The sequence below is a fragment of the Chionomys nivalis genome, chromosome 2, assembly GCF_950005125.1.
Source record: "Chionomys nivalis chromosome 2, mChiNiv1.1, whole genome shotgun sequence".
Lineage (NCBI taxonomy): Eukaryota > Metazoa > Chordata > Mammalia > Rodentia > Cricetidae > Chionomys > Chionomys nivalis.
In genome coordinates, this window is record NC_080087.1 from 79,408,777 (window position 1) to 79,436,241 (window position 27,465).

The following is a 27,465-nucleotide window of genomic DNA, read 5'->3' on the forward strand; positions in this document are numbered from 1 at the left end:
TTCTCTCTCCCCACTGATATATTTGATAATTGTTCAGAATTAGAACCGGAAATGGCATCAGCCAGGGGGCGGGGCTGAGGGGAGTAAAAAAGAGCCCAGGTAGGGAATAAAGGGCAGGATCCCGAGGGAGAGAGGGGAGAGACACTGGAAAGGGAGGAAGAGAGGCAGGGGCTGTGGGGGAGAGAAGCCAGCCAAAGGGAGAGGAGAGGGAAAAGTGGGAGGTAACCAAGGTGTGGGAGAGGAGACTGGGCCACAGGGAGAGAGGGGGGCCATGGGGAGAGAAGGCCCCTCCCCCCAGAGTACAAAATGGGGGGCCAGAGTGGGTTGTCCTGGGCTGGGGGCAGGGAAGATGTGGGCGACGCCGTGGTGGGTTGAGGTCAATAGTAGGTCTCTTTCTCCACCCAACCTGGAATGACAGAGAAGAGAGACAAAGTGAGAGGGGAAGACAGACAAGAAAGCCAGCCATACACGCAAGGACAGAGGAAGAGACAGTGACACAGAAAACAAGGTGTGGTGGCAGGCCTGTCATCCCAGCACTGAGAAACTCCCTTAGGAGGGCTGTGAGTTCAAGGGCAGCCTGAGCTACACAGACTCCATCTCAGCTTCCCCTCCCAGCCTCGGTGCCCCTGGCTATGCAGCCCTCACCCCCGGGGTTCCTGCGCAGGATGAGTTTGCGAATCTCATCGTAGACGAAGATGAGGAAACTGTAGGGGAAGGCACAGAACCACCAGCTGGGCCTGCAGAGAGGAAAGCGGAAAAGGGGACGTGAGGGATGTCCCCAGGCGTGAGGGGACCATTTGGCCAGTTCCCAGGATCTTTGGTGCCTCAGAGGAATGCCCTGGATCCTGAACAGGGCCTGGGGTCTGCAGAGTGCCCCTCTGTGAGGGTAGGGAGACTTGGTGGCAACAGGGGATAGAGTAGGAACATCCGGAGAGACAGGGCGAGCGGGGTAAAAAATTGAAGACTGAGGCCGCGGCTGTAGAGGGCGTGGGAGTGTGGAGTTTCTGGGTGGCCCTGGGCACTCACTTGAGAGGGTACATGCGAAGGGCCACGTCCATGCCCGGGCAGTAGGACAGGAAGGCAGCAAGAGCCGTCTCCTCAAACAAGCCGAAGATCAAGATCTTATTCCTGGAGGCACAGGTGAGACAAGACCAGATGTGGAGCAGGCCTACACCAGGCTCCCCTGCCCCACAGACTCCCAGACATGAGTGGAAAAACAGACGGAGCAAGACTCTGCGTCCCCAGCTGAAAATGATGCACACAGGGGAGTGAGGCGGGGTGAGGGGTGGGAGGCAATGGGGCAGAGGACGGGACCCAGGCAGAGAAACAAACGGGGGGAGAGACAATGAGGGGTGTACGGATCGATGACAGAAGAAAGACAGCCAGACACGGTGACATAGACATGTTACCCAATGGCTTGGGGGGGCTGAGGCAGGAGGATTGCCATGAGTTTGAGTCTAGCTTGAGCTAAATGCTGAGGCACTGTCTCAAGCAGAAAAAAAATGAAAGGGGGAGGAAGGAAGAAGGAGGGAGAGATGGGGAGAGGAAAGAGAAAGACAGAGGAGGATGGACAGGTTCATGGGAGCAATGGTTGAACAAAGTGAAATCTGGAGGCCCAGAGCTCTCCCAAAGCTCGGAGCGAGGGAGGGGGTCCAGCCACAGGCAGGCCCTCACTTCATGCCCTGCTGGAAGACGGAGTTCCGCCTGGTCTTGCAGATGATCAGGTCAGCCCACTGGACCACCACGATGCTGACGAAGAAGGCCGTGTGGCAGGTGAACTCGACCACCTTCCTCTGCTCGTATGTCTGCAGAAGTGAGACACACACGGGGGGAGTGGTGTCCTGTAACTGCATCCCAAGTCCTTCGCTGCCCTGGCCCCTCCACGGGGTTTCCAGGGCCTCAAATGCCCCTTCCTTCTTAGATTCATAGCCTCTTGGGAGCACAGGAAGCCGCAGGTGTTTTAAGAACAAGGAATTAGGGGGCCTTAACGTTTGCTGGGAACCAAGCACCCTGGGGTGTCCGTGAAGGACAAACAGCAGCCAGACTTTGACGGGATGGACGGAGATATGAAAGAAAGCCCAAGCTGGGCTTTGCAGAGGGTTCTGGGAGGTCCCTCATTCAGGGAGAGCGGTTGGATGTGGCCCTCGGGGCAGAGAGACCAGCTTGGAACTTGAATTAACTGTTGATCTGGTCCTGAGGCTCGATGCCCAGCTCCACTCACCCACTGCTGCCCATAACTGTCTTCCAGGTCATTGACGGTGCGATCATCCCAGTTCAGCCGGATGCCCACTAGGTTACCAGGCAAGAAGCCGTTTTCCGCCAGGATGACAAAGTAAGAGAAGAAACCTCCGAGGGCCTGGATCATCCCTGGGGGGGAAGGGAGCCGAAGGAGGGGAGGGTGAGTGGGGAGCTGGCAACATGCCTGGTGCTCCCCCAATAACCCTGAGGCCATTACAATAGTCTATGGGCTACTCAGTTATTTTGTCTAAGCCAAGTCATCTCCAGGCCCGGGGGTGGGGGGGGTCAGAGACTTGGGGAGGGGGTTATCCAGATGGATGACCCCCCCCCTCCAGGCACACTGCTATGGGACTCAGGCTGCCCAGATATTCTAAATATCCTGGAACCAGTAAGTGCCACAGGCCTGCCTGTTGATCTCAGCTATTTAGGAGGCTGGAACATATGCTCAGGGCCTGGTTGGACTACATGATGAATTCAAGGCTAGCATGAGGACTGGGACATAACTATGGCAGGGTACCTGCCTGGGATCTATCTGCCAGTGAGTGAGGGCTAGTGGCGTGGTTCTGTGGTAAAGTACTAGCTTAGCATGTGGGAAGCCCTAGGTTAAACACTAATAAAAATCACCAGTGTGGTGGTGTGTGCCCACCACAAACCCAGAGATTGGGAGGCAGAAGCAGGCAGATCTCTGTGAGTTCAAGGCTAACCTGATCTATATAATGAAACTAAAACAAACAAACAAAACAGTAAAGATGATGATGCTAATTTCTGGACACGGTCATGATCCCAGAAGCCCTCAGGGTGGACAGACAGAAGGACCTATTAGTTCCTGACAGCCAGAGCTACAGTGAGACCCTGTCTCAAACAAAACAGTAACAGAAAACATGACAAGGAAAAGGGGTTCGGGGTGCAGTCCAGCTGGTCGAATGACCGCTTGCCTAGCAAGCAAGGAAATCCTGGGTTTAATCCACAGCCAGTAAACATTGGGTGTGGTGGTTCATGCCTGTATTCCCAGCACTTGGGAGGTAGAGGCAGGAGGGTCGGAAGTTCGGGGTTATTCTATTCTTGCCTACATAGTGAGTTGGAAGCCAGTCTGGGTTGTTTGAGACACTTAAAAAAAACACAACAAACAAACAAACACACAGCTAAGAGGAGTTCCAACTCAGTGGCTTCAGCCCCGTGGGCTTTGCTTTCTTGGACTCACTCTCTAGGGCTCTGCTCATGTGACCCCCAGAAGTAGAATTAGGGTCATGTAAGCCCCCTCCCCCACACTTTGAGCCCTCAGACCAGGGACATTCCATCCTGCTGGGCTAGCACATGGCTCTGAGTCCCAGCAGTCCTCACCAATTTGCCCATAGGCCATGCTGATGAGCCTTTCATTGACCAGTTTGTCTGTGCGCGGGTTCCTGGGCTGTCTCTTCATGATGTCACTCTCAGCAGCCTCGTAGGCCAGGGAGATGGCAGGGACCTGAATGGGAGAGAGACGGGCTGTATAAGTGGGGGGTGGGAGAGAGAAAGACAGAGAGAGAGAGACAGAGACACAGAGACAGAGACAGAGAGAGAGAGAGAGAGAGAGAGAGAGAGAGAGAGAGAGAGAGCACATGCTTTGAGGGTGGCCCCACCCCAGTCCTAGGTGGCAGCCCAGCTTACCATGTCGGTGCCCAGGTCAATGCAGAGGATGGTGATGGTGCCAAGGGGCAGTGGGATGTTGGCCATGATGAAGAGCAGGAAGGGTGTGATCTCAGGGATGTTGCTGGTCAGAGTGTAGGCGATGGATTTCTTCAGGTTGTCAAAGATCAGGCGGCCTGTAGGGGAAGTAGCAGACTTAGAACTTGGGGTTCACTGGAGCCCCATGTCCTTGCTTTTTTTCTTTGAGGTACTGAAGATTCAGCCTAGGTTTCCTGTGTGCCATACAAGACTACCACTGAGCCACACCCTAGCCCCTCACTGGGGGATTCTGGGCAGGGGCTCTACCACTGAGCCACACCCCAGCCCTCACTGGGGGATTCTAGGCAGGGGCTCTACCACTGAGCCACACCCCAGCCCTCACTGGGGGATTCTAGGCAGGGGCTCTACCACTGAGCCATGCCCCAGCCCCTGCATCCTATCTAACTCGTCTCACCCACTCACATTGCACACACACTTCTGATCATAGCACCCCTTGGAGAGCCTGTTTGGTAGCTTCCATTAAGCTTAAACATCCTTTACCCCATCAGCCCAGTAACTCTTTCTCCAGGTTAATACCCGAGAGAAGCAGTTGCTATGTCCACCAGAAGCCAAGTTCACAAATGTTCATGATAGCATTACTCAAAATAGTACTAAACCAGAGCCAACTTGAAAGTCCGTGGCAGGCAAGTAGTGGCTAAGCTATGAAGCATCACAGGAAGGAAAGGGAGGAGCCACAAATGCATGAACTCACAGGCAAATCTGAGTATTAAACTGAGTGATAAGAGTCAGGTTAGCCGGGTGGTGGTGGTGCACGCCTTTAATGCACGCCTTTAATGCCAGCCTTTGGGCAGGCGGATCTCTGTGAGTTCGAGGCTAGCCTGGGCTACAAGAGCTAGTTCCAGGACAGGCTCCAAAGCTACAGAGAAACCCTGTCTCAAACAAAACAAAACAAAACAAAACAAAGCAAACAAACAAACAAAAAAAGTCAGGCACAGGGCTGGAACTGTAGCTCAGTTGGTAGTGTGCCTGCCTAGCATGGACGAGGCCCTGGGTTTAAACCTTGCTCCACATTAAAAAACAAAACAAAAAACTGGGTGCGGATGCTGGGTCTGATGGCACAGTCCTTTAATCTAAGGGCCACACAAGGACACCTGTCTCAAAATAAAATTAAAAAATATCCAGATACAAAGTTGTCATACTACACGATCCCATTTAGATGACAAGAAATCAGAACAGTGAACACACTGTGAGGGTGTTTTTAATGGAGAACGGGATGTCTGTCTCTGTTGTGAATCAAAGTCAGGACCTTACATATGCTAGACGAGCCCTCTGCCAATGTTATTCCTATTGACCAGGATTTGGAGAGTGTGCAGATGTCCATATACGCACAAATCTATCAAGTTAGCTGGTGATGCATTTGCTGTATCTCAAGCATGCAGTCCAGCCGGGCGATGGTGGCGCACGCCTTTAATCCCAGCACTCCTGGGAGGCAGAGGCAGGCGGATCTCTGTGAGTTTGAGACCAGCCTGGTCTACAGAGCTAGTTCCAGGACAGGCTCCAAAGCCACAGGGAAACCCTGTCTCAAAAAACCAAAAAAAAAAAAAAAAAAAAAAAAAAAAAAAAAATCAAACATGCAGTCCATACAGTGCACACCAAGTCAAAACCTAAGGACCAACATGGCCATCCCCACGTGTCTTCTCCACGTGTCGAGCCACAGGGAAATCATTAAACATAAAGAGCTTGATCTACTTGTGGGACTCCCAGGGGTGGGAGCAGGGCCCATCCCTAATGCTTTCGCTAGCTTCTGGGAACCTATTCCTCACTCTGGGTTGCCTTGCCCAGCCTTAATACAAGGGGAGGAGCTTAGTTCTACAGCAACTTGATATGCCACGCTTTGTTGACACCCACGGGAGGCCTGCCCCTTTCTAAACAGAAACAGAAGAAGGGGAAGTGGGGAGAAAATGGCAGGAGAGGAGGGAGGAGAAACTGCAGTCTGGATGTAAAATAGATGAATTAATTTAATTAATAATAAAAAGATAAAAAAACAATTTTATTTATATTTTTTATAACCCATTTTAAAAATAATGTCAGGTGTGGTAGTCAAGGCAGGAGGATCAGGAGTTCAACATTATCCTTAGCTACACAATAATGTCAAAGCCAGCCTGGGTATGTGAGATCCTGTCTCAGAAAAAAAAAGCAATAGACTAAAATGAGCATTTCTCAAAAGAGAAGTCACAAATAGGCCAGGCATAGTGGCAAAGCCTGTAATTCTAGCCTGCAGGAGGCAAAGGTAGGCACACAGCACCTCTGAAACCAACCTGATACAGATAGCAAGTTCAAGGCCAACCAGGACCATACAGCCAGATTGTTTCAACAGTAAAATATCACCGCTGGGTGTGGTGGCACACGCTTCTAACCCCAGCACTTGGGAGGCAGAGACAGGAGGCTCTCCAGGAGTTCCAGGCCAGTTAGAACCACCGAGTGAGGTTTGTCACAAAGGCAGAAAAAAAGAATCTTAAAAACAAAGACTATGGACCATACTCAGTATCATGGCAGCATCGACAGCTGCTGGAAATAAATCAAACTGCAATGAGAGCTCACACTACCCAGAAAGGGCAGCTACGACCCACAGGACAGAGGATCTGCAGAGGAGGCAGGGAAAGGGAACTGTGGACACGTAGGTCAGGACATACACTAAGTGTAGTGTTGGTGGCACAATGCTGGGCATAGCTGCCTTCCACAATGTAAATTAGTACAGCTATCATGGAAAATGGCATGGGGGCTGGAGAGGTGGCTTAGGGGTTGAGTGCTGGCTACTCTTCCAGAGGACACAGGTTCTGTCCTGGCACCCACACAGTGGCTCACGACTGTCTGCAACTACAGTTCCAGAGGATTTAGTGCCTTCTGGCCTCTGTGGGCACTTCCCACATGTGGTGCAGACATACATGCAGGCAAAACATCCAACTTGAAAAGAATGAATGGATGGTACTGAACACCTCTGTGCTGGGCATAAGGGCCCAGGTACCACACGATCTCCCTCACATATGGAATCCAAGAGTTAATCTTATTCAGTGTTACACACCTGTCACCTCAGTACTCAGGATGCTGAGGCCGGAGGATTGCCATGAGTTCACGGCTAACGTGGACTACATAGTGAGATTGTCTCCGTGACTACGGGGGATACCACTCTTGCAGAGGACCCACGATTTGTTCCCAGCATCCTTGTCAGGTGACTTACAAAGGCTCTAACTCCAGTTCCAGGGGATTCAACACTCTCCCCCGGCCTTGTCAGGCACCAGCACACGTGTGTGTGTATGTGCAGGACCATTGGTTATGTACAAACCAAATGTTTCAGTGCTAGGAGAGACAGCACTGGATATTTCCCAGAAGAAAAGCTAACTGAAGAGACAGATGTGTTTAGCCTGACTAACCAGTAACCAACATATACATATATCAAAATATCACAGGGCCACCCATTAGGACCTACGGTTTTTTTTTGAGAGTCTCATGTAACCTGGACAGGACTTGAACTTCTGATCTCCCTCCCAAGACCTGGAATTATAGGCATATTCCAATAAGCACAGCTAGTGTTTGTTCGTTTGGATTTTTTGTTGTTGTTCAGTTTTGTTTTATCTTTTAGTTTATTTGAGACAGCATTTCTCTATGTACCTTGGGAGCCTGTCGTGGCACTCACCCTGTAGACCAGGCTGGTCTCGAACTCACAGAGATCCGCCTGCCTCTGCCTCCCGGGTGCTGGGATTAAAGGTGTGCGCCACCACCGCCTGGCTTTTTGTTGTCATTTTTTGAGACAGTATCTCACTATGTAGCCCTGGCTGTCCTGGAACTCATTATGTAGACCAGACTGGCCTCAAACTCAGAGATCTGCCTATTTCTGCCTCCTGGGTGCTGGGATCAATGGCATTCTTCACTACACCTCCCAGCTGTTTTATGTGTGTGGGTGGATGGGTGTTGTGCCTGTGGAGGTCAGAAGAGGGCGCTGGAGCCTTGGTGTAGTTACAGACAGTGACCTGCCTGGCATCGATGCTGGGAACCAGACTTGGGTTCTCTACAACAGCAGTATGTACTCTTCACTGCCGAACCATCTCTCCAGGCCTCTCTTTATTTTTAAGGGCCTAGACTAAATCTTTTTGCCTCAGCCTCCCAAGTGCTGAGATTATGCGCATACACCAGCACACCTGGACAATATGTGCACTTCTTATCTTTCTATGTATCTGTTAAATCCAGCCAGGTGCAGTGGCTCACACCACCAATTCCAGCACTCGGAAAGCTGAAGCAAGACGATTTTTGTGACCAGTCTGGAACACAGTAAATTGCAGTCAGCCTGGACTGCAGCCTGAGACCCTATCAAAACTAAACAAAACAACAGTCCTCATTGTGCCAAAGACCTCTGACTCCTGACCTCCCCACGTGGAGGTCATTTTCCTTCAATGAAACTATTTGCCCCTCATCCTAAAATGTTCCTAGGTAAAAGGCTGACTCAAGAAAGCTCCACTATACATCATCATGTGTGGGGGAAGAAACGGATCCCTTGCAGCTGGGTGACCATGACAGGGAATGTCACACGCTACTCACTGGACTTTCAGTACCTGGAATTTCCCCTTGTTGGCCTTTCCTCCCCAGCCTCTTGCCCTCGAAAGGTAAAGTGCTCTCTCCCTCTCTCCCCCAGTTCTTTGTAACTTGGTTGGAGACAGAGGTTCACTAAGTTACACAGGCTTGGGGACCTCCCCAGCTTCCAGACCCACACCGTGGACTGGATTCTGTGGACTGGGGTCCCGTGGGCTTCTTAGCACCAAACACAGCTTGTTTGTTGACTGTTTTAGAACATGTGTTCCCTAGCCTTGAGAGCAGGGACCAGTCCGCCCACAGCGCATCCTTCAGACTGTACGATGCCAAAGGCAGAGCCCACCTAGGAGTGCCTGTTTTGTCCTGCCCAGGCAGAGCTGTAGGGCGGAGAGGGGGAAGAGGAGTATTTGTGCTTTTCTCTGGGGTACTGGAGACAAGGGCTAATGGCATCTAGTTTGTCACTGTGGGCTCAGATTTTTTTTTTTTAACTAAATTTTGGTTTTCTGTTTGTTTGGGGACAGGGTCTTACTGTAGTTCTCGCTAGTCTACAACTCACTTTATTTGTAGATCAGGCTACCCTTGGATTTACAGAAATCCTCCTGCCTCTGCCTCTAGGGTTCTGGGATTAAGGGTGTGGAACTACCATATCTGGCTGACTGTACTTCCCCACCTAAGACAGAGTCTCACTATGTAGCTCTGGCTGTCCTGAAACTGACTATGTAAACCAGGCTGGCCTCAAATCACAGAGATCCACCTGTCTCTGTCTCCCAAGTACCGGGACTAAAGGCGTGAGCTACTATGCCAGTTTTTTTTTCCTGCAATGGATGAAACTCAAATCCTCTGTATGCTAGGCAACCCCTCCGAGCTACATCCTTGGCTCATTATTGTACTGACCTCTGTGTGTGTGTAACAGAGTCTCACTCATAGCCTAGGCTGGCCTAGAACTCAGCAATTCACCTACCTCAGTCTCCTGAGCCCTGAGATTATAGCTGTGTGCCACCACACCCAGCAAGTAGCAACATTTCAGATGGGGGCTAGACTTAGGGAGAAAAATGATGCCAGCATGAACAGTTATTTTTCGATAGTGTGCTTACAACGACTCTAGCTTTCTTTGGCATTTTCTGTAGTTATCAGTATAATTGCTGATGACCAGATTAAAATAATAAAACATAAAAGAGCCCCTTTCGTGGCTACTTCTAGCTCCTCCAGGAAATGAGGCTGGTGTTGGTTGGCTCTGCAGTGGGGACCCCCATCACACCAGCCGCACCCCACACCTGCTCCCTTACCTCACTGCAGGAGCTGATGTTTTCCCTGCCTCCTTTAAGTGAATGTCTCATTGTGAACCCCTCGTTTGGTTCAGCGTCCACTCTAGTTCCTGTTCACTGTGGAAGATGACTACCCCAGCTCACGTCAGGGCAGGGGGCCTTCTGCACCCCCAGGATCCTCTGCTTCAGGGTGACTGCATTTACAGGACTTTGGAATACTTCCACACAGCCCCATGCCAGGTGATGCAGGGACACCGAGGCCGGCAGCTCATCCCGTGATGCCATCCTGCAGCCTTGTGTACTATGACGCACCTGGCCTGCTCCCACTCCCAGCCATTGTTCCTAAAGCTTCTAGCAGTGACCCAGTCTCTACCACCCCCCATCCCTCCCTCCCTAGACCGCTCACCTTCCTCCACACCAGTGACAATGGAAGCAAAATTGTCATCCAGTAGAATCATGTCAGCAGCCTGCTTGGAGACATCAGAGCCAGCAATGCCCATGGCCACCCCGATATCAGCCTTCTTCAGAGCAGGGGAGTCATTCACACCATCTCCAGTCACAGCCACGATTGCTCCCTGGAAGGAGGAAGGGCCAGGGTGAGAACCCAGGCTTGAGGTTCCAGCTCTCCTCCCTCAGACCCAGGGGTCCAGGCCCAGCCCTCCTCCCCCAGACCCAGGATCCAGGCCCAGCCCTCCTCCCCCAGACCCAGGATCCAGGCCCAGCCCTCCTCCCCAGACCCAGGATCCAGGCCCAGCCCTCCTCCCCCAGACCCAGGATCCAGGCCCAGCCCTCCTCCCCCAGACCCAGGATCCAGGTCCAGCCCTCCCCCAGACTAGGCGGGAGCTCACCTGTCTCTGGCAGCCCTCCACAATGATGAGCTTCTGCTGGGGGGAGGTGCGGGCAAAGACAATCTCCGTGTGGTTCTGCAGGATCTCGTCAATTTGCTCAGAGGTGAAGTCCTTGAGGTCGGTGCCGTGGATGACACAGGCTTTGGCATCCCTGAGAAGAGATGAAGAACAGTGGTCAAGGAGGCCAGGGTGAGGAGTTGGGGGCATCTAATAGAGGGACAGGCCACAGACAGGGAGGCAGAGGAGGAGGTTTGAGGGAGGGATATGGTAAGGTTAGAGAGCGAAGCCTGAAGAACCAGACATGGAGGCATGCGGGTGGGCGGAGCAACGGGAAGAGAGTTATAGCCGGGTATAAAGACAAAAGCTGGAAGTCAGAAAAACCAAACATAAATATGGGTGTGTGAGGGGAACAAAGCAAAAAATATGGGGCTTTCTTAAATCTGTTGAGAGGAATTGTTTATAATTATTTATAACCTGACCACTAGGTGGGGTCCCACCTGCCTTTCATCCCAGCACGTGGGAGGTGGAGGCAAGCAGATGTCGGGGCTCAAGGCCAGTCTGGTGTACATAACAAGTTCTAGGCCAGTCAGGGTTACATAGTGAGACACTGTCTCAAAAAGAAATATTTAAATATCATTATTTGTAAACTGTTCCTCCCACCCTTTTTTGGGTGGTGCTGGGGATGGAGCCCAGTGCCTCTTTTATTATTAGGCAAGCACTCACCACTGAGCCACACCCCAGCCCTCACTGAGGGATTCTAGGAAAACACTGTCTCTGAGCTATACTCCTAGCCCCTTGTGTTTGGAGACAGGACCATGCTATGGAGTTCTTATCTTCCCGCCTCCTCTTCTGAGTGCTGGGATTATAGGTGTGTACCACCATACCTGGCTTTATTTTACTTTGTAATTGTACTGTTTGGGGCAGTACTGAGGATCAAGCCTAGATGGAGGCAAGGCCACTCACCTGGGGTTGACCTGGCTGACCGGGATGTTGAGTCGGGCAGCAATGTCCTCCACAGTCTCGTTACCCTCAGAGATGATGCCGACACCCTTGGCGATGGCCTTGGCTGTGATGGGGTGATCGCCGGTGACCATGATGACCTGTAAGCACTGTGTTTTAGGGATGGCCTGGCCTCCCACAGCAGCTCCTGACCTCACATCCAAGCGGCCCCAGGACAAACCTTGATGCCTGCACTGCGGCACTTGCCCACAGCGTCAGGGACAGCCGCCCGGGGAGGGTCAATCATGGACATGAGGCCCACAAAGCAGAGGTTGTCCGTGGTGAAGTTCACATCATCACAGTCGAAGGCAAAGCCCTTGGGGAACTGTTCCTCAGGCAGATAGTAATGGCAGAAACCTGATGACAGGCACAAAGAAGGGCATGTGAAGGTGCCAGCCTCAGGACCACCGTGTCCGCACCCCATTTGCTCCCAGCTGTCTGGGTTCCCTGCAGTGTCGTGGGGGTCAGCCAACATTCATTTCTCAGCAACGACCTCATTCACTTGCTCATTCATTCACGCACTCATTCATTCATTCACGATGCATTCTGGCCCCCAAGGGTTCTTAGAGCTGGACCTGTTCCTGCCCCATCCATAATACACACCCAGCACACGTTCGCCCAGGCCACCAAGCTCCAGGTAGGCATTCTGGAAGGCCTCCTTCATCTCCTCATCCAGAGGCTGCTCTTTGCCCTGCAGTAGGATGGTGGCACAGCGGTCCAGAATGCGTTCAGGGGCGCCCTTCATCACCAGCAGATATCGGTTGTCGTTGGGGTCTTCAGTCTCATGGATGGATAGCTGCAACAGAGAAGGGGGTCTACCTAAGCCATGCATGCAGAGACCTGGAGGCTGTCTGCACCGAGCTAGGGAAGCACACCTTCCCCGTGTCAGGATAGGACAGGCGGCTAAGAGCACAACCTGCATTTCTCTAGGCCTTTTCCTGTTTCTCAAGGCTCCTGGAGATCTGTCCAACTCTTTTCTGTCTCTGTCCATCTCTCTCACAGAAATTCCAACTGTCTGTGGGTCATATACTTTCTCTCTGCCTTTTCCAGACTCAGTGTACAGTCATCCCAAATCTTGCCCGAAGCGTACCTAGAATCCAACTCCTTCTCACTTTCCTCTGCTGTGTTTGCTCTTGATCCAGATATCATCAACCTTCACTTGAATCCCTGCATCTACTTTCCCTACATCAGCCAGTTTGCGGCCAAAGTTCAACAGCAGAGCAATGGCCTAGAATCCCCCAGTGAGGGGCTGGGTGTGGCTCAGTGGTAGAGCCCCTGCCTAGAATCCCCCAAGTGAGGGGCTTGTGACTCAGAGGTAAAGCCCCCTGCATAGAATCCATCAAGAAAAGGTAGGGGTGTGGTTCAGAAGTAAAGCAGTTGCTAACATAGGGTCCTGGGTTCCATTCCTAGTCCAAAGAAAATAAAAACTACAAAGAAGCCATAAGTCAGTGAAAAATGCGGCAAGCACTTCGGCAAAGAGGTCAGCAGTGGAAACGGCCAAACTGTTCATCAACAGATGAACGGATCAACAAGATGTGAGATAGTCACACGACATACACTTTTTCTCCTAAAGCGGCTGGGCATGGCAGCTCACACCTGCCACCACAGTACTTGTGAGGCAGAAGCAGGGAGTCACCATGAGTTTGGTCTTGTCAGGGCTACATAGTGAGTTCTAGACAGACTGAGTTATAGATGAGACCTTGTCTCGAAACACAGAAAACAGAAAGAGTAAATAGATTAAAAAGTCACAAGGAGCCAGGTAGCAGTGGTGGCGCACGCCTTTAACCCCAGCACTCTGGAGGCAGAGGCAGATGGATCTCTGTGAGTCCGAGGCCAGCCTGATTTACAGAGTGAGTTCCAGGACAGCCAGAGCTACACAGAGAAACCCTGTATTGAAAAACAAAAACAACAAAGTCATTAAGAAGCTGGTGGCATGACTCAACGGGTAGAGGTGATTGCTGCGCAAGCCTGAAGACCCGAGTTCAATACCCGAAACTTCCATAAAGGTAGGAGAGAACTAATTCCACAAAGTTGTCATCTGACCTCCGCAAGCAACCACTGCCACCACGTACACACAATAATATATATTTTTAAAAAAGCGTGAGGCTCTGGTGGACGTGCGGGTGGATCCTGAAAATGAGGCGGAGTGAAATAAAAGGGTTTTTAAGAAGGCCAAGTATTACATGATTTCATTTTTCTACGAGATGGTGAGAACAAGTGAATCCACAGAGACAGAAAGTAGGTTAGTGTTTGCTGAGATGGGGGTGGGGCTTGCTGGAGAAGGGGTGGGCAGAAACTGAGAGAGTGCGGGGGGTCTCTTTCTGCGGTGATAAAAAACAATCTAAAATTGTCTCTGTGGGTGGTGGCCCAAGTCCGGGTACACTAACACAGATGCTCATGGTATGTGAGCTGGAGCCTCACAAAACTGTCTGTCCTCGAGCACGTGCTTGCTCAAGCTCTGTCCTCCCTCTGCTTCCGGTCATGGCTCTTGCCCCCCTCAGAGTCGTGGCCAGTTCTCCCCCACACTCCCAGGGCCCCCACGGTTCTCTAGGCCTTGTCCTCATTCCCTTACCATGCCCGCTGCCTGCGGCCTGCAAACACTTTCCTTTAAACGTGCAGGGCTCCTGCCCTTGCCCTTTGGTTATCTCCTAGGGCTAGCGTATCAGAAAGGGAGAGCCTCAGTGCTGCTCTCCCTGCCCTGTGTGCCCATCCCCTACCTCCCGCTTACTCCAGCCACTTCCTCTCCCCCACTCCGGCTATTACCACCACTCGGTTTTACAGATGGCAAACCGAGGGGTGATAAAGAGTAGTATCTTGCCCCAAAGCCACAAGTAAACGGGACAGAGGGGGCTATACCCGGGAATCATAGAGAAACTGCGATCCCTCCTTGCAGTCCCCACGCGGTAATGTAGCTATTTCCTCCACGCCGGACACGACGGGTGCTATCGTGGAGCAGAGTTCCCTGTGGTAACCCGCGGGAGGCTTTCGCCCACAGTGACAGCTAGGTCTGTGATGATGGTGGCCAGGCTGCTAACGCTCCCTGGTGGAAGGATGGGAGGGGGAAGTCACCCAGTCCTCCCTCCGGTCCCCACAGCTGTCTTGGAGTTGGGACCGCAATAACACAGTTTTCATGAGTCATCACCCATGCTGGGGTGGCCGTATTTGGTGATGCAGCCGTTTTGAGTCATTCACGCTCCTGCAAGTAACTCCCCACTCTCGTTTCCTATCATGAACCCCAATTATCCCACCTTTTCACCAAGCCAGACAGGGATGAAATCATTTCCTTGGTCTGAGACAGGGTCTCATGTAGCCCAGGCTGGCCGGGAACTCGGTAGGTAGTCGAGGATAGCTTTGATACGCTTACCTCCACCTCCTCGGTGCTGGGATTACAGCCTGTGCCATCATGCCCTGTGTAGCCCAGGTTGGCCTCAAATTCACTATGTATCTGAGAATGACCATGAACTCCCAATCTTCCTGCCCCTACCTCCCAAGCACTTGGCTCACGGGTGTTCGCTAACACACCCAGCTCAAACAGACATTTCTTCATACTGATCCAGGAAGGCTCACACAGTCTGCAGAGCTGGAGTCCGTACCTGGTATTTGTTGGTGGAGTTGAAGGGAATCTCCGCCACTTTCTTGTTTCGCTCGCGCATCAGCTTCACGGACCCTGAAGACAGCTCGATGCACTTGAGCAGGGCAGACTCAGAGGCGTCACCGGCCACATCCCTCTGCAGCAGGCAGAAAGCCTGGTCAGTCAGATGTGGGGAGGGGGGAGGGAAGAAGGAAGGGGGAGGATGTGTGGGGTCAGAGTGGGAAGGCAGCTGCACCCACCTTGAGCACAGGGATGTTGTCCTGCCCGCCCTTGAAGACAGCCCGGTTACAGAGTCCGGCGATGTGGGACAGGGCCACCCAGGTGTGTGAGCTCTTGTCAAAAGAGGTCCCTATAGGAGTCACGTGTGAGGCCACGAGGCTCCCTGGGACCTGGTGCCCCAGTCCCCACCCTGAGCTCCCACCGACCTGACTGATCCTCAGTGGTGTCGGCCTCGTGGATCTGGTTGTCAAACCACATGTGGGCGACAGTCATCCGGTTCTGGGTGAGGGTGCCTGTCTTGTCCGAGCAGATGGTCGAGGTGGAGCCGAGGGTCTCCACTGCCTCCAGGTTCTTCACCAGGCAGTTCTTGCGAGCCATGCGCTTGGCAGTCAGGGTCAGACACACCTGGAGGACAGGCAAGGACAGGGTAAACGTACAGAGGTCTGCAGTTTACCTGCCTGGCCTCAGCTCAAATCGTGGAGAGCACCCAGGCCAGGGCTGTGGAGTGAGTGTTAAATGTTGGGGTAGTAGGGGTGGCTGTTGAATAACTGACAGGTGCAGATGTGGCCTCAAAACACAGCAGAATGTTCTCAGAGGAAGTAGGTACAACAGACTCACACTCAAAACAGCTAACGTGGGGGCCTGGAGAGACGGCTCAGCGACTAAGAGCACATACTGGTCTTGAGAGAGGACCCAAGTTTGGCTCCCAGCACCGACATCAGGCAGTTCACAAATGTCCCCAAATAAGTAACAATTAAAATTTAAAAAATAAAATGGGAAGAACTAGGAGGAGCGGAGAGAGGGGAAGCTGCATTCAGGGTGTAATTTTTTTTTGACTGTTCTTCCAGAGGACCCAGGTTCAATTCCCAGCACACACAAAAAGAAGCTATTATTCCACTTTTGCCATGAGTGGGTATATCCTAATTTTGTGAGTTGAATTAAAAGGCAATGGTGTGGGGGAGCTGTTGGAGAGGGGGCTCAGTGGTTGTCTGCTTTTCCAGGAGACCCAGGTTCAATTCCCAGCACCCACATGGCAGCTCACAACTGTCTGTAACTCCAGTTCCAGGGGATTTGACACCCTTACACAGACATATATGCATGAAAAATACCAATGCACATAAAGTAAAAATAAATTATTTTTAAAAAGTCAATAGGGACACGGCTGGACAGGTGGCTCAGTGGTTAAGAGCACACTTGTTGCTCTTGCAGAGAACACAGGTTTGGTTCCCCACACCCTCATCGTGGCTCATAACTGTCTGTGATTCCAGTTCCAGGGGAACCAATGCTTTCTTCTGACCTCGAAGGGCATCAGGCACACACATGATACACACACATATATGCAGGCAAAACACTCAGACCCATAAAATAAAGTGGGGTTTTTTTTTAAGGTGTTGAGCTAGAGAGACGGCTCAGCGGGAAGAGCACCTGTTGCTCCTGTTCCAGGGGGTCCTGGCCCCAGTCCCCCTCCCTTGGGGTTCAACCTTACCGTGACAGTAGCCAGCAGCCCCTCTGGCACATTGGCCACGATGATGCCGATGAGGAAGATAACAGCCTCGAGCCAGGTGTATCCCAGAATGAGAGAGAGAATGAAGAAGGAGACACCCAGGAACACAGCCACGCCAGTGATGAGCTGGATAAAGTGCTCGATCTCAATGGCGATTGGCGTCTTGCCCACCTCCAGGCCTGAGGCCAGGGTGGCAATGCGGCCCATGACGGTGCGGTCACCTGTAGCTACCACCACACCCCGAGCAGTGCCTGTAGGGCCAAAGGGAGAGGTTGGGGTCCGCTAGGACTCAGAAGGCTGCAGGTACCCCTCTTTCTGGGTCACATCTCTCCTTTTGTGTCCCTGGGGCCCCTCCTTCACCTTCCACGCAGTTGGTAGAAAAGAAGGTGATGTTCCGGGTCTCCAGGGGATTGTCATGTGTGCAGTCCGGGGAGCGGGTCTGGGGCTCAGATTCGCCGGTCAGGGAGGAATTGTCCACCTGAGAACGGAGCAGCATGGGTAAGGTTCCGCACAAGGCCCAGGAACAGAAAGCAAGGAACCAAGGGGCCCTGGAGGAAAGCCTGTCCCAGGAAGTGACAGAAAAAAGCAGGGGAGCCCTGTTTGGCCAGTGGCATCTGGGAAACCAGGAGGTAGGATACTAAAAGGTCACTAGGCAGGAATAGAACCTCTGGCCTAAAGTCTGAAGTCCTTCAGAATTCTTGTGGGATGAGCATGGGTCTAGATTACTAGGTCTGAAGAAAGGCTGGGGCTAGGGCTCCTGTGTCTGAGGGAGGAGGGCTGGGCCTGGGCTCCGGTGTCTGAGGGAGGAGGGCTGGGCCTGGAGTACTGGGTCTGAGGGAGGAGGGTTGGGGCTGGGCTCTTGTGTCTGAGGGAGGAGGGCTGGGTCTGGGCTCCTGTGTCTGAGGGAGGAGGGCTGGGCCTGGGCTCCTGTGTCTGAGGGAGGAGGGCTGGGCCTGGGCTCTTGTATCTGAGGGAGGAGGGCTGGGTTTGGGCTCCTGTGTCTGAGGGAGGAGGGCTGGGCCTGGGCTCTTGTGTCTGAGGGAGGAGGGCTGGGCCTGGAGTCCTAGGTCTGAGGGAGGAAGGCTGGGGCTGGATCCCTGGGTCTGAGGGAAGAGTGTTAGGCCTAGATCCCTGGATCTGAGGGAGGAGGCTGGGCCTGGACCCTGGGTCTGAGGGAGGAGGCTGGGCCTGGACCCCTGGGTCTGAGGGAGGAGGGCTGGGCCTGGACCCCTGGGTCTGAGGGAGGAGGGCTGGGCCTGGACCCTGGGTCTGAGGAAGGAGGGCTGGGCCTGGACCCTGGGTCTGAGGGAGGAGGCTGGGCCTGGACCCCTGGGTCTGAGGGAAGATGTTGGGCCTAGATCCCTGGTCTGAGGGAGGAGGGTGGGGTCTGGAGCTCTGGGGTCTATTGAAGGTACTCGGGATTTTCCTCCTTGGTCCTGATAGCAGAGAGCAGTGCTGGAACCTCAAGCACTGACCCACCTTGCAGCCATGGGCCGAGATGATTCGAAGGTCAGCTGGAACCCGGTCCCCACCCTTGATCTCCACCAGGTCGCCGACCACCACCTCCTCGGCATTCACCTGCATCTTCTCGCCTTCCCGGATCACGAGGGCTTGCTGGGTGTGAGACAGAAATGTCAGCCCTTGAACTTCCCCACCTGGGAGTCCCTGGGCACAGTCCACCTGCCACGTCCTTCTGTCCCCGTGCTGGGCCCTCCTCACCTGGGGAACCATGTTCTTGAAGGATTCCATGATCTTAGAACTCTTGGCTTCCTGGTAGTAGGAGAAGCAGCCTGTGATAATCACCACAGCTGCCAGTACGATGCCCAGGTAGAGCTGTGGGGGACACACCAGAACACGGTGTTATGACAGTCATGCACACTCCCCGCCAGCCTCCACTCCCAGGCCTGTGAGGGGCTTTGTGGACCTATCTGTGTCCTTACTCTTTGTGTGTCTGTCTGTTGTCTGTTTGTACGCCTGCAGGTCTCGCCTTGCATTTGCAGGACTGTGTGCTTAAGTCTTTGTTACAGCACATTTTTGTGCTTATTATCATTATTATTCTTTAATAACTACATTTCATTTATGTGTGCATGTGTGTTCACGTGTACATGACGTGCACACATGGAGGCTAGAGGACAACTTTAAATTACATCCCTTGGGCACCGCACCTTTTATATTTCTTTGTTTTTGCTTTTGTAGACAGGGTTTCTCTGTGTAACAGCTTTGTGGACTAAGCTGGCTTTGAACTCAGAGATCCACCTATCTCTGCCTCTGGAGTGTTAGTATTACAGGCATGTGCCACCACCGCCTGGCTCCTTTTATATTTTTTTGAGACAGGGTCTCTCTCGTCCTGAAGCTTATCAAGTGGGCAAGGCTGCCAGCCCATCAGGTTCCAGGGGTCAGCCTGCCTCCACCTCCACAGCACTGGGGTTACAAGCGCTTGCCACCACCACGAATTCTGGGGCTTGCACTCAGGTCCTTAGGCCTAAAGGGCAAGTGCTTAACCCCCACCTCTCCCATTTTCCTTTTTGAGACATAGCCCAAGCTAGTCTAGCACTTGCCACATAGCTGAGGATGACTTTGAACTCTTGATCCTCCTGCCTGCTTCCTCTGCCGTGCTGGGAATTCAAGGATGTCCCACCACATCTGGCTTTGCTTTCTTGTTGTTGTTTTTCAGATAGGGTCTCTGTAGCCCTGGCTGTCCTGGAACTCACTCTGTAGAGCAAGCTGGCCTTGAGTTTTTCATCCTCCTGGCTTAACCTCAACACCGGCGTGACGGGCTGGCCACCGCGCCTGGCTCTGCAGATCTGCTTCTGTGCAGACTGCACCTATGTGTGTGCCTCCTATGGGGTAACTGGGTGTGAACCTGTGTCCTCTTGCTGGGACTCCACGTTCACTCCTTGTATACACGTGAAGATCCCTATGTAGTTGTGTGGCTATCTGTGATCACAGGCATGAGAACTGTAACAGCCTTGTCGCACACCTGTCTCCTGTGTGGAGTTAGATGAACGCTGACCTTCCTCCTCATCCCTAGTCATTTGTTAGGCTCTGACCATTTGGTGGCACCTGTCTCCAAAGCTGCTGAGGTGGGAGAGCCTTAAGCCAGAACTCTAGTTCATTCCCTACCTCCCTCTCCTCTTCAATCAAGGTCTCTTGGAGCTCACTCAGACAGACAGTGAACCCCTGATCCTCCTGCCTCAGCTTCCCCAGTGCTTGCATAACAGGCTCACACAGCTACACCCAGTTTGGTGTGGTGCTGGCGATCAAACCTAGACCTTCATGTGTGCTAGGTAACCACTCTACCAGCCGAACTATGCAGTTTCTTTCCTTTTTTACAATGAAAAATTATGAGCTCATGCATTCTTTCATGTGAACAGGGCGTGTGCATGCACCATGGCACACATGGAAGTCAGACATTAGGTATTGGCTCCACTTTTCACTTTAAAAGAGGGCCTCTTGGTTTTTTGTTTGCTTTTTTTGAGACAGGGTTTTTCTGTAGCTAAGGAGCCTGTCCTGGAACTCAGTCTGATGACCAGGCTGTCCTTGAACTCACAGAGATCCACCTGCTTCTGCCTCCCAAGTGCTGGGATTAAAGGCATGCGCCGCCACCACCACCACCCGGCTGTTTTTATTTATTTATTTATTTATTTAGTATCTGTGCACACTGTGTGTGCCTGGTGCCGAGAGTCCAGAAGGGGGTGCTGGATCTCCTGGAACTGTAGTTGTAGATGGTTGTGAGCCACCATGTGGGTTGGGAACCAAACCCAGGCTCTCGGCCAGAGCAGCAAGCACTCTTAGTCACTAAGCCATGGCTCTCACCTTGCGTCTCTCTTTTACCCCAACTGCATACTTCAGGCTGGATTCTCCTGTTGTCCTCCCATCTCCCCACAGAAATACTGGTATTACAGGCGCGTGCCAGGGTGTATGCTTCATGTGGGTGCTGAGGATTCGAACTCGGGCCCTCAAGGCTGTATGGCAAGTGCTTTACCTATTAAGTCTTCTCCCTAGCCAACATTTTTTTTTTTGAGACAGGATTCTCCTATGCAGCCTAGGTGGACTCGAACTCATAATCTTCCTGCCTCAGATCTCTGTGTGAGGGAATAACAGTTGGTGCCACACATGTCCTCTATGAATGCAGAGAACTGAGCCCAGCTCCCCATGAAAGTTGGCCAAATAAATACCCTACGACTGAGCCACATCCCAGCTGTCTTAGGCTGTTCGGGGCAGTGGTTTCCTTATTTTTGATCTTGTGTTCCGAGGGGTAATTGTGACCATTGGGCGGTGAGGGGTGAGGAGGCTCTAGACAGGCAGATGTGTCTGTGTTCCTCAGTGGCCAGGGTGTGGGGGCCTGCACAGGCCAGGGTGCGGCCTACTCACGTTGTCCCCAGAGGGGTCATCTTCAGTCCCCGCCTGGATGCCATAGGCCAGGAAGCAGAGGATTGCCCCGATCCACAGAAGGATGGAGAAGCCCCCAAAGAGCTGTCGGCAGAACTTGACCCATTCTGGGGTAGTGGGTGGTGGTGTGAGTGCATTAGGCCCATCTCTGGCCAGGATCTCCTGGGCTTTGCTGTGTGTCAGGCCCTAGAAGACACGGCACTCATATGGGAGCCTTCCCAGAGAAGCACCCCCACACGCTAGATCAAAGCCACCGCCCACAAGGACCCAGAACTGCCAGCTTCCAGCCCTCCTCCCTTAGAGCCCTGGCTCCGCCCCTCCACACCTGCACGCAGTCGGTGTTGTATTTCCGGCAGACCTCTTCTACGGACATCTTGTGTTCTGTCTGGAGAAGGATTTGGGGGAGATTGTCATAATCTCACACAGCTTCTCTGGGCAGGCGGGACCATGGTGGGGTGACACTAACAAGGCGGTGACGCTTACCATAGCCACCTCCTTCTTGAGGTCATCCAGATCCCGGCGCTCTTTGGCCTTGCTCTTCTTGGGCGAGCCCTTGTCATCTTTTTTGTCCTGCGAGGTGGCGACACGATAGCTGTCAGAGCCACCAGACTGCGGGCGAGAAGGGGTTCCAGAGCGACACCGGCCCCCAGCGCCCGGCTCTCATTCGGGCCTGGCCTGTCGGTGCCTCACTGTCTTTCTGGTGTCTTTGGGCATCTCCCAGAATTCCCCCCCCCCCAGACTTGTCTCATCTAGTTCGCCTCACTGTGTCTGGTTCGAGGTATCTCTGGGACTTGAGGTTGTTTGTCTCCTTCCTCATGTCTATGAGTCTCTCCCCTTCCCTACTTTAGTTTTTTAAAAACATTTATTTAATGTGCATGTGTGCTATAGTGTATGTGTGGTCATAGGACAGTCTGCAGGAATCACTTCTCACCATGTCCTGGGAATCAAACTCAGGCCGTCAGGCTAGTAGGGAAACTCCTTAGCCCACTGAGCCTACTCACTGTCCCCTTTTAACTTATTAATATTATTATTAATATTACAATTAAGTAATGGGGGCCTTGTTTTTTAAGCCCAGGTTGTCCCAGAACTTCCTATGCATCAGACTGGAACTCATAACAATCCTCCTGCCTCAAACTCCCAAGTGCTGGATATGGTCATGAACTACCAAGTCTGTGTGTGTGTGTGTGTGTGTGTGTGTGCGCGCGTGTGCGCGTGTGCGCGCTCATCTTTGAGACAAGGTCCCATACAGTCTAGGCTGGTCTTGAACTCGCTATGTAGCCAGGCTAATTTCTGTTCCTCCTGCCTCCAGCTCTGCAGTGCTGGATACTGCGGCACCAGACAGTGTCCACAGAGCGAGTGCTGGAACCAACCCAGGGCTTTGTGTACAACAGGCCAGCGCTCTGCCCACTGAGTTGCGCCCCAGCATTCAATGTATCCTTTTGTCTCTTTTCCTCGGGCCTGTTGAACTTTCCTGGACTGCTGTCTCTGGCTTTGCGGCTGTCCTTGCCATTCGTCTTTCTCTCTACTCTGTCTCGCTAGCTGTTTGGCATTTATTTGCTAGCTTGTGCGCATCTCCTTCTGCCTCTGTGTCTCTCCTGTCTCTGTGTCTCACTGAGGCTGCTTCTCTCCTTTGTCTCTCCTCTCATTTGGTGCTGTCTGTCTTTCTGTCCCTGGCTCTTGCCATCTGTCTCCGATACTATCTCAATACTCAATCTCTGAGCCTATGGGGTCCCCTCTATTTCCCAGATGGCATCTGCCGGGATCTCAGGTCACCTCTGAGGGCCCCTGTTGTCGTTGTCTTGCTCTGCAGGGGCGTTGCCATCATTCTTATCTCCTCAGGGCATTTCCTGGGGTCACTGCCTCGTTCTTGCCTGTGGCACCTCTTCTCTGGTTTGTCCATCTTGCCCTAAATCTTTCTCTCTGTCAGTTTTTCTCCCTTACTCTCACTCTGGGATCTTCCTGCCTCCATCCCTTTATGTGTCTCTGTCTCAACTAGAGATTCCCTCTTTCTTTCTTAGACTGCTTTTATTCTGTCTGCCTACCCCCTCCCCCACAAGTATCTTACTATGTAGATCAGGCTAGTCTCCATTCGTGGTGGGCCTCCTGCTCCTGCCTTTTAAACGTCTGGCTGCCAGGCAGGAGTAGGACACCTAGCTCTGACTGTCTGTGTCTGTCTCTCTCCTCGCTCTACTTATTTCGATCTCTGCACTCTTTGGCGCCTGACTTTCCAGTGCAAGGTCTCCATGGAGGTCACTGCCTGTCTCCCCTGTTCTTTGTTTGGCCGGTATCCTACACTGTGGATGCCTCAAAGGACTCAGCCGATCTTGGGGGACCCTCAGAGGCCAGGGAAATCAGGAGAGGAAGGGGCACTCCAGATGACAGCTGGGACAAAGGCTCTGGTGAGAGGCAGTGTGCTACCTATCAGTAGTCATGGGCTTAATGGGCAAGGTGTGACTCTGATTCTTCTGAGGACAGCTGTGTACTGCAGACAGTCTTGAACAGTCAGGACTCGAGAAACGAGCAAGAACTGGGAGGGGGTACTGAAGAGCAAGGAAAAAAAAAGCCTTAGGCCTGGACTGAGTTCAGATTTGGTGACCTGGGCAGGTGGGGAGCATGGCATCCGAGGCTGGCAGGCTCGGTGGGCGGAGGCTCAATGCTTGCTGAGGGCTGCAGACAGATCCTGCAGGCCCAGGGCCAAACTGGGATCCGAGGCTCAGCACAGCTCAACGTTAATCTCCTTGTGACCTTGTAGCAGTCTGACTTGCCTGCTGTCTGCCCCCAGACCCAGGGCTGATTTTGGAGTATAGGGAGGGCCCACAGCCTTGGAAGCCTGGGAATTCCAAGGAGGGGGTGCACTGGGGAGGCGGGAGCTTGGCCCCTGGCCAGCCCTGCAGCAGTACTGCACCTCAGACAAGGAGGCACAGAGACTTGGGGTGATCCTCCACCCTCCTGAATTATGGGCTGCAGGGTGGCGTGTCCACCTCTGCAGATGAGGCAGGCACAGGGAGGGATGTGACAATAGCAAGTCAAGGTGGAGAAGTGAGCAGGGTGACAGGCACAAGAAGAGATGGGGTCTGGCAGAAATAGGGGAATCAGCTATCCCATTCCCAAATCCCTAGGGAGCTACAGTGTGGGCCCTGACACAGAAGGGCTGGGACCTGGACTCCTAAGTGTGAGGGAAGAGGCTGGGCCTGACCTCCAGGGTCTAAGGGAGGGGGATGGGGGGGTCAGAACCCTTCTGTCTGAGAAGGGAGGGCAGGAGCCTGGACCTTTGGGAAGGACAGTAACGCCCACGCCCCTGGCAACCCAAGCCTTAGTTCCTGCTTGCCCTTGCCATGACCAGCCTCCCTTGAGGGTGGCTTCCATCTGTTGGCACGAAGAACTGAGGCTTTCCCAGGGAAGGCAAGAAGACCAGATGGGCACACTGCAGGGCAGGAGCACCTCTAGGGGTGGGGGACATGCCTGTCTTGCTGCAGTCCGCCTCTGCGGCTCCTAGCCATTTCCCATGAGGTCTGCCTCCCTGCCACCTGCATGGCTCACACAGCCTCCGCACGCCATTGCCCCCACCCCAGGGTACCTGTGACGTCCTTTCTAAACCTCTACCTCAGCCTACCTGCTGAGACCAGCCTCCGCTTCCCATCTCTCGGGTGGGCTATTTGTTTGTTTGTTTATTATTTGGGTAGAAGTGTCTTTCCCTCTCTCTCCATGTCAGCCTCAGTTTCTCATTTTGTCTTTCTGTGTCTTTCCACGTCTGTCTGCCACCTCAGTCTCTCTCTTGGCATCCATGTCTTGTCCCTTTCTTTGTTTTTCGGTGTCTCTCTCCCATGGTTTCTGCCCATGTCTGTCTCTCCCACATCTAAGCCATTTCCTTCCCCACCTCATCCCCATTGCCCGAAGCACTGCACCCCTCCCTTCACAGCCAGTCTTTCACATTCCCCAGCTTCCACTTACCTGAAAGCCATCACGGACTCTCATCTCCCTTTCTCCCCTAATCCTCCTCCACCTAGTTCTCCTTCCCATCCCCCCTGCCCACCCAACCCCCACACCAGTAGCTCCATCCCCCATCTTCATCTGTAGGCCCTTCAGCCTCCATCCGCCATCTTTCTCCCCATCTTTCATGTTCCCTTTGGCTCCCCCATGGTGACCCTTTCTCTTTATCCCGTGGCCCGGCAACTCGTCCACTGCCTTCCCTGACAGACCCCCGCCAGGTCCCACCCCAGATACACAGGGAGGAATCCAGGGCCGCAGCAGGGGTCAGATGGTCAGTCAGGGGAGGAGGCTGCATCTGCTGGAGAGATGCACAGACAGAGAAGGACACACGGACACGGAGGCAAGGACACAGCCAGGCATGCAATCTCTCCCCACCACCACATGGCTGTGCTTGTACACCCTTAGCCAGGCACTTGTCTGTCAGCCATTTCTCTCCTGCTCCTCCCCCTCCTCCCAGCCTTCATGTCTGTTCCCCCAGATTAGGGGCCCCCGCATAAACTCTGCAGCCCCAAGTCGGTCACTGCAGATCACCCTTATCCAGGCCTGGAAGGAGAAAGAGAGGTCATCTCATGTCCATCCCATAGCCTGTATCTATCTCCATTGGGCCAGGGGACCCGGGGAGCGGAGGGGGTCCTCAATGCCCGCTAGACACACTAACAGAGCTCTCTGACACACCCAGACAGGTTGCAGGCTTTTAGACGGAGTGGGGGAGGGCACAGATGGCTGCAGACCCTGCTGCTAGAAGGGAGTCGGGAGCACGCGTACGCACGCATTCACCCTCAAGCAATTGCACTCCTGCAACGGGTACACGAGCAACCGCACAAGGTCAAACCGAGATGCTAAGGGTTAGCCCCCTCCCCCGTAGACAAAGCTACCAACATGCGCCACAGACCCCCTTTGACTCAGTAACTCGCTCTCTCTGACACACCATCACACGAACTGGTCAGGTCAGCCGGCACGAGGGTCGCCGCAGACTGGGCCCCAGAGTTCAGGAATGCGGGAGCCCCCCAAACTCTCGCACAACCCAGTGTCACTGAACCCACAATGTCACACACACGCAGTGCCCTGCCGACCCCTGCACCTACCCCCATCTTGGCGGCTCAGTGGGAAGAGCGGCGGACGGGCTGCTAAGCAGTGGCCGCAGGGCGGGCTCAGGCGCGGGCTCGGGCTGGTGGGCCTCTGAAGCGCCGCGGTGGGAGCGTGCGTCTGTCGGTCCGTGGGTCCCACCGCACAGAGGCTGCGGCGGCCCGGACCTCCGCCTCCTCATATGCCCGCGCCCGCGGGGGGAGGCGGCGCCGGCCAATCAGGAGCGGTTATAAGATGACGGACAGCCCGAGGCCCGGCCCCCGGTACTGCAGCTGTACTCCCCCTTCCTCCCCACCGCTCCAACCTTGTCTCTGCAAAGTGGCGGCGCCACTGGAGAGCTGAGCACAGTGGGGGGTGGGGATCCCGGGACACCCCACGGTGGATGGTGGACCTAGAGACCCCCCCCCCTCAATGCAGGGAGAGACCTCAGGGATGGAGGCTCTGAGGGAGGAAGCACCCCGGAAACTGCCTTCTTCTGGGAGTGTTGTGGGCACAGGGTAGGAAGCAAGTCCCAGTGAGCTGCAGTAATGCAGGGCCCTAGACCACCACCATCTTGCAGTATGTAGAGGGACCCCAGGAGTCTGTGCTGGACACTGTTCAGTAAGAAGATACTGCAGGAGAGGATATTGGTGGGGAAAGCTCCCGAATTGAGGAGGAGTATTGCAAAGACAGGAAGGAGTACTAAGACCCTGCTCACTGTGTCCCAGCCCTGACTGAGCTACCCAATGAGATACCACCACACACATCACACAGGAGACACGACGAAGCCAGAACACAAGAGGAAGCCCCAGGACGCATCTGCACCCCATTAGACACCACCACAGGCTCACAATCATATCCCAGTCACACCTTCACACACAACACCAGTATCCTTCAACCAGAGGCTCAAAAACCGGTAGGAGGGGGATCCACGGAGAGCACAGAGCTCTCACACCCACCACAGCCGCACAGAACCACAGTCACGAGGCGGAAGTGCTGGGGAGAGGGCCCACGCCCTCAGAACACCACCACACAGACTTGCATCACACACTGCACCACAATTGACCTTGCACCATCTTACATAGAGCCAACAGAGTTCTCCTC

At 53.4% G+C, this 27,465-nt stretch overlaps 1 protein-coding gene across 1 annotated transcript; it reads right to left on the reverse strand.

The window, feature by feature from the left end:
- On the reverse strand, positions 1 to 26,548 carry Atp1a3 (ATPase Na+/K+ transporting subunit alpha 3). Its single transcript, XM_057756095.1, has 23 exons — positions 26,382 to 26,548; positions 21,790 to 21,876; positions 21,632 to 21,691; positions 21,289 to 21,492; positions 18,634 to 18,747; positions 18,394 to 18,528; positions 17,275 to 17,392; positions 16,897 to 17,165; positions 15,617 to 15,815; positions 15,431 to 15,540; positions 15,193 to 15,327; positions 12,203 to 12,395; positions 11,781 to 11,956; positions 11,564 to 11,700; positions 10,601 to 10,751; positions 10,159 to 10,327; positions 3,886 to 4,040; positions 3,580 to 3,703; positions 2,222 to 2,367; positions 1,675 to 1,805; positions 1,027 to 1,128; positions 646 to 737; positions 1 to 406 (listed from the first exon to the last, which is right to left on the reverse strand). Exons 1-23 carry the CDS (start codon positions 26,385 to 26,387, stop codon positions 378 to 380), a joined length of 3,042 nt encoding a protein of 1,013 aa, XP_057612078.1. The 5' UTR covers positions 26,388 to 26,548; the 3' UTR covers positions 1 to 377.
- Positions 26,549 to 27,465: the final 917 nt, after the last annotated feature.

What these genes read in the sequence shown, in the direction of transcription:
- Atp1a3 (XM_057756095.1), bottom strand. An exon ending in TCTCGGCCCATGGCTGCAAG is followed by an intron (nt 17,393 to 18,393) that starts GTGGGTCAGTGC and finishes CTCCGTTCTCAG; the next exon opens with GTGGACAATTCCTCCCTGAC. An exon ending in TGTCACTGGTGTGGAGGAAG is followed by an intron (nt 4,041 to 10,158) that starts GTGAGCGGTCTA and finishes CTTCCCCTACAG; the next exon opens with GCCGCCTGATCTTTGACAAC.